The 6,537-nt window shown below is 39.5% G+C and overlaps 2 protein-coding genes across 2 annotated transcripts in view; one reads left to right on the forward strand and one right to left on the reverse strand.

Annotated features, from left to right (window-relative positions):
• Nucleotides 1–3,537, forward strand: part of cacna1eb (calcium channel, voltage-dependent, R type, alpha 1E subunit b) — a gene marked incomplete at both ends in the record, with an annotated part of 62,622 nt that extends 59,085 nt beyond the window's left edge. Inside the window, 4 exons of the mRNA XM_079244127.1 lie at nt 738–842; nt 1,229–1,364; nt 2,295–2,443; nt 3,019–3,537. Of these exons, the coding sequence (XP_079100253.1) occupies nt 738–842; nt 1,229–1,364; nt 2,295–2,443; nt 3,019–3,537 (909 nt within the window). The remainder of the gene's footprint in view (nt 1–737; nt 843–1,228; nt 1,365–2,294; nt 2,444–3,018) is intronic.
• A 2,461-nt stretch (nt 3,538–5,998) lies between these two features.
• The window catches only part of efcab14 (EF-hand calcium binding domain 14), a gene marked incomplete at its 3' end in the record, with an annotated part of 11,716 nt that continues 11,177 nt past the window's right edge, over nt 5,999–6,537 (reverse strand). The window contains exon 11 of the mRNA XM_079243789.1: nt 5,999–6,120. Within this exon, the coding sequence (XP_079099915.1) occupies nt 5,999–6,120 (122 nt within the window). The remainder of the gene's footprint in view (nt 6,121–6,537) is intronic.

Consider the following 6,537-nt stretch of genomic DNA (forward strand, 5'->3'; position numbering starts at 1 on the left):
GAATTTAAATAGTATAATCTAAGCAATAATGTTTGACCTGACATGTTCCATATAACTCTGGATTAAGCTTTTCGTATCTCAGACATGTTTTAAATACGTTTCGACTGATTTGGTTTTTCCAGTGCCTTGCAGAGTGCTGCATCGCTGCTCTCTATGCTCCTGTCTTGCACTCCTGTAGAGATTAAAGTAGACGAGGCATATTTTGAAACTGCTGGTGTGTTGCTGTCTTTACTGCCCAGTTTTACAGGTCCGCACTGCCTGCCAGTTGAATGATAACAAACTTTTCTGAGGTGCTCTCATGTTAGTCTGCAGAGGAATGCATTCGGGCCTTGGACATATATAGTTTGGCTCTGTTCGTGTAGCTGTTAAGACTTGATCGTGCATGACTGAATGCATTTACAGGCTGAAATACGAAGACATGTTTCGCTGTAAGCTGTTGTGCTTGTTGTCTATTTTTGTTGTTCTTCACTCTGTGCTCCCCTTTTCCAACCTCAGTCTGTTTCTTCTCCTTGTTGAAGTCAGTTTTCCTGTTGCTAGTTATTATTCCATCTGTTCTTTGGCTGGAATGGCTTCTGGTTGAGATGGCAATGATAGAGAACACTCGTTGAAGAAATGGTTTTTATGCCTTCCTCTTGTCTGAGCTGGACTTCCGCATAAAGAGGCAGTCCTGGAGGGGATGAGCCTGATTGGTGCTCTGTCTTTCCTTGCCCTCCTTTCTTGTTTCTGTACTCACATAGGTGGGCGAGTGCAGTTGGGGGATTGAAGCCCCACTGGAGCTTCCACTTGGGAGGGGCCTGTGTGTGCGGGCCTCTTCCATGCCTCGTCTGGCTGTAGAGTCGCAGGTACACAAATCTTCTGGGTTGGATTTGGCAGACTTTAGTGGCTGCATGAACTCTTAGGCCAAACTGACGCGTTCTGCATTTGCACGGGTTGCTTAGAGGTTCCAATCAGTAGTTTTCTACAATGGGAGCCTGTCATGAGTTTAGTTCATTGATAGAACGAGGTGTGACCCTTGAATGCTGATGCCACGTTTTGTCATGTCCATCCCTTTCAGACACAACACTAAACCCCTCCAAGTCTTATAGGATGCACTCCACTTTTGCAAAGATAAAAGCATGCAAAACAACTCCTAGTTTTTCTTGTTTAAATCATCTGAATCTAACTTAATATTTTCTGTGTGTACTTGTACTTGTATTTGTGTTTTTGTTTTTATGTTTTCACACACAAGCAGGGAGAAGTTGCAGGCGGCTCCATGAAACGTTCCGTTTCCACGGTTGCAGATCAATGCGTAAATGGACTATGGCAGGAGGAGAAAAGTCCTGAGCGAGTGTACAGACCGCGTCACAAAAGCTACAAAGCTGCTGGTTAGTCCTGCTGCCTTCATTGTGGCTGATCTAAGTACAACGGGAAAAGCTTAATTTACAGTCATGACCATTTCATCCACTTCCAGATAAATTATTAGGGTAGCAATATTCTGATTTTTCTGGGGGTGTCTTCCATACCCAAACCATAAAACCTGTGTATGTAAATTGGATTTATGAATTTACATTAGAGCTGTAACTGTGAGTTGAGTGGAAGAGGTTGCCTTGACTCGACCTGTCCATGGTGTACCCCGGCTTTCACCCAAAGACTGCTGGGATAGGTTCCAGCTCCCCCACGACCCTTAATCAGACTAAGCGGTTCGGATAATGAATGAATGAATGATGTCACCTAGACTTCTTAACAAGTTTATTAAGAGGTGCATGGCTATTAGTTTAATTTCTCCAGATAAAATGTGCCTCAAAGCAAGACATTTAACTAAAAGACCTCAAAAAGAGAAGAGTTTTTAATATTTTAATATTATATATATTTTAAAATATTTGATATGATTATAGCACCTATGAAATATGGCATGTGGACTTTGAGTGTATTGTATACACTTTTCAGTTTTCTGTCTTTTTTTTTTGGATAGAAAATTTGACATATGTGAGGTTTTGTGCACTATATATCCCACTTGATATGGTAAAAAAAAATTAATAAAAAAATAATTAAAATTTCTCAAAATGCCTTGAAGATGACAACATGAATACCCAGACACACTTCCCCTGACGTATGAGAACTTGTGGGTTCATTTTACGCTTGAGCTCAAGATGATGGAAGTCGAAACAACTTTTTTTTTTTTGTCAAATTATATTTTAGGCTTATTTGAAAGGGTTTTTATCTTAAGCTAACTCTGTAAATTATCCTTTTGTCTTCTTCATTTCATCCTTTGGTCTTTGTTTTTTTTGTTGGCATCTTCCATGAATGTCCTGTAGTTTCTCGGTCTGAGCACAGGGAGCGCGGCCGATCTAAGGAGCGTTGTCACCTCCTCTCTCCAAACACATCTCGTTGTAACTCAGAGGAAAGAAGTTTGCAGCCATCGCGATCCTCCAGTGTGGAGAGAGCACACCCCCAGGATAAACAGGTAGGTCAGGCATATGGTATATCCATCCTTGAAGTTTAGAAACATATGATTCCTATGGAGCAGAAAGCAAGTACAATGACAGAAAAATAATGTCTTAGATTAATAGTGTTTATTATGGAGTAAAAGAAATGTCAGAAATAAGAAAATGCCTGTTTAATTTTGACAGTTGACGATACAAAATTGCTTAAAAATACAATAAGAAATAATAAAAACACAAAAAACTGGCTTTGTCCTGCAGAAATGACAGAGAAAAAGGATCCAGTTAATTTTGAGATGTGGTCCTACTTATTGTTTATTGGTAGTAAATCTTTGACAGCTTTTTTTTTTACCACATTATATGATCTCTATCAAAACATGTAGATCACTCAGTTGTCATAAAATAATACAAAACTTTTCAATCAAGCTTTTTGATCATTTCATCTTTGATAACCTGACAAATGAGCTTGTTTTTTTTTTATAAATCAACCAATAAAGATAAAATAATGAGAATCTCCAGAACAGCTGCTGAATGGTCCTCAAAGTTAAAATGTTTTAAGTGATGCCGTTCTCTGTCTCTGCTTTATTGTTGTTTCCAGGGCAACAGTTCAGACAGTCCAGTGCCCTCCACCTCAGAGTCCAGCACACCCAGTGGCCGGCGGCCTCTATCACAAACTCCAACTCGCCCTCACATCTCTTACTCCCCGCTTGTGTGTCGCACACAAGCCTCTGTAGGTGAAGATGAGGATGAGCAGGGTAGCCCAGAGACCATTAGGCGAAACAAACCCGCATGGGACATGCAAGAGGAGGTCGAAGGAGAAATTCATAGTGAGGCACTCAGACATGCCTCCCCACCTCGACGCTACCCTTCAGAGCCTTTCCTGACATCTCTGGAGGACGACCACAGCCCCGACCCCTCTGGTCCCATGGAGACATTGACCTTCGAGGCGGCTGTAGCCTGCAGCCTGGGACGCTCAAACACCATCAGCTCAGCCCGTCCTCGTTTGCGGACCGGCTGGCAAGTCCCCAATGGACACTTCCGTAAGCGTCTGGTACAGACGGCCTCAGCTGCAGGCTGCGACCCCCTCAGCGACACAGAGGAGGACGACAGGTGCTAGGAACAGGGGACAAAGGATGGGGGAAGAGGAGGGCAAATCCCAGAGAGGTGTGAGAGGACACTGTGCAATAGCGTCCAGAGTGATGGTTGAATATGACTCTTTTTGCATCTGCAAGGCTGTGAGCCCTCAGGATGTTTGATAAAAACCCAAAATAAAGACCAATACTTGCTGAAATTGTAGTTTCTAATTCACACAGAACACTGACAATCAAAGAGGTCTATTTCCTGATTTTTACTTGATGATGGAGAGGAATAGCATGTCTCAAGTAGTTGCTGAACATGGAAAAATGAATGGCTCAGATAATGCTATTTGTGTCAATTGGTATTTTCTTTTCTCAAGATGTTTCTTACATGATTCAGTATTGCTCTAAACAGTATTTATCTGTGGGGTGTGTGAATATGTAACTACATTTTCTTATGAATTAATTGTTTTGTAAATATGTTGTGATCATTTCACCATTGCTATTTATCAGAACAGATTAATACAACAAGCCATCATGATGAGGCAATCTAATATCTGACCAGACAATGTTGATACTAATAATTGACACTTTATAATGCTGGAATTTTTTTTACCGTATGAATGAATGTGCAGGGGGAGGAACTGCCTGATGTCCCCTCATCATTTTTCTTCTTGGTATTGAACATAATAACTTGTGAGGTATGGATACAGCTATAGGCTAACATAGAAAAAAATGCTTTTGTGACTTCACTTGACATTATTGATAAGTCATTCCTCAACCAAACTTGAGATTTTTCAATTTCTATTTCTTTTAATTTGTTGATTATCTTGCAAAACACTCTTTAATTTCTATTTTCCTTAAATATCTAAATTTATTCAATGAGGAATTTCCCTGAAATTTCTGTACATTGATTTTCATAGTACTTGGGGAAGTTGTTTTCAACTGATTCAAAACAAAACTTTCTTTCATGATTGTGGATTTTGTTTGAACCGTGGACAGAGGATGACTGTAGAAGTAATGCAGATACACTATATGTTTTGCTAAAAAAGAAATCCACATCACTACATTACTTATTAATAATGTACAGAAAAATTATGCTGTTTGTAACATTTAGAGAGGACAAAAATCATATAAGCTGATGAGCTTTAATATTCAGATTAAGGTTTGTGTATTTGTTTTATTTGCCTGAGGTAGGCCAAATATGTGAAAGTCACTTAACCAAAAACATGGAAAATTGTATAATAAGTTCAAGGAATGCAAATACTTTGTGGGTTTTTATGTGTACAGTAGTTGTATATACTAATAAAGGTGTCCTGAAGTTGCTATAGTCTTTTGATGTCTTTCTTTCTTTCTTCATTGACCAAAGTAATACATTTCTGATAACTGTAATGTGGGATAAACAACACTGACAGCGTGAGAGATAATTCAGTATGCATTTTATCAGTTAATGATAAACACTGAAGACAATCATTCAACACAAAGTTAATCAAATATTGAAAACTATACAGACTGGTCAGTTGCAGGTTTTGTTTTGTTTTGTTTTTTTAAATAAACATTTACTCTAAATATAAAGAAACATGAAACGGAAAAACATCAAGCGGCACGTACACTCTTCAAATTGTCATTTGTAAAATAAAAAAATTTTTTAAAAAGAAGGAAAAACAACCAAATCCTTTTTAGGTCTTAGAAATATATAATTACAACTGGAAATGGTGAGAAACTCATGACTCACATTTCTGTTTCCTTATTTAGCAGTTGCTAAATCATCATACCAGTCACACCAATGTCAGTCAAACATCAGCACCACCTTAAAAAGGCATACATCAAACTGGAAAATACTCTCCACAACTAAACATGTTCTGCTGTAATTTTCCTATCTGGTTGTTCCATTCCAGACCAGTTGGTGGCAGCAGTGCAAGTTGTACCTGGTTTAGGAAAACAATGTTATGCATCCAGACCACAGACACACACTGTGAGAGGAGAAGGAGGAAGAAGAAGAAATAGCTAGCAAGGAAGCAAATTGTTTAATAATATTCACGAAGTTAAGGCGGAAACCTTTCTTCATTTTGCCATTTAGACTGACTAGTGTTTTATTCAGAGTTGATGCTGAAACACATTTTGTATAGACGTTGTGGGACGTACAAAGACATGAGCTTTAGTTATCGAGGAAGTCGTCCAGCTGGCTAAAGACAAAGTAGCTAGCTAGGCTGCTAACTAATGTTAGCAAGAGGAGTCCTTTGTTTTCTTTTTAGCAGAGGTCTGTTTGACCATGAGGCGAAACTAGTGCGGACACTGCCGTCACCATTTAACATGTGTCTAGGAGTTTATTAATTATGTTTGGCATGCTTTTGGTGACACATAGATGAACAGTTTTTCAAATAATTTCTGGGACATTGGACATAAGTAACATTAGTCACCGAGAGCAACTTTAGCAGCACCAGTCTGCTTTTTAACGTCGACCAGAAAAGGACTGGAGACAAGAAGATATGGGCAACTGTCTCAAGTCTCCAACATCAGACGACATCTCTCTGCTCCATGAATCCCAGTCAGATAGGGCGAGCTTCGGTGACGGGGCAGATCCGGACCTGGAGCCTCCTCCGCCGTACCAGGTGAAGCTAACTCTACTCCCAGGTTATTTAAAAAAAACAGGGTTGTCACGACCAATAAGGTTACTGTTCGTTAGGATTCAATGTCAATATGAAATGTTTTGTAATCCATGACGTTTTTCAGAAAAAACTTTCATAACAGTTTCTTGGCCTCCTCTTAATCCAGCGCATTCCACTTTTGTAAACAAAACGTGTTTGCCTTGTTTTCGTTATCAAAAAGCTGCGATCTCGTATTGTTTTCGAGAATAACATGCGCTGTTTTCATTTTTTTTTTTGTTTATCTCCAACCACAGTCGGACCAGTTAGGCCAGAATATGTTGACAAAGTGAAAGGGTATATGTGGATAACTATTTAGTTTCTTTGTGTGCTACCAGGAACAGGCTCACATGCCCATGTACCACCCTACACCCAGTCAGGCCCGTCTGGCCACAC

This window comes from Telmatherina bonti (assembly GCF_933228915.1).
Source record: "Telmatherina bonti genome assembly, chromosome: 7".
NCBI lineage: Eukaryota > Metazoa > Chordata > Actinopteri > Atheriniformes > Telmatherinidae > Telmatherina > Telmatherina bonti.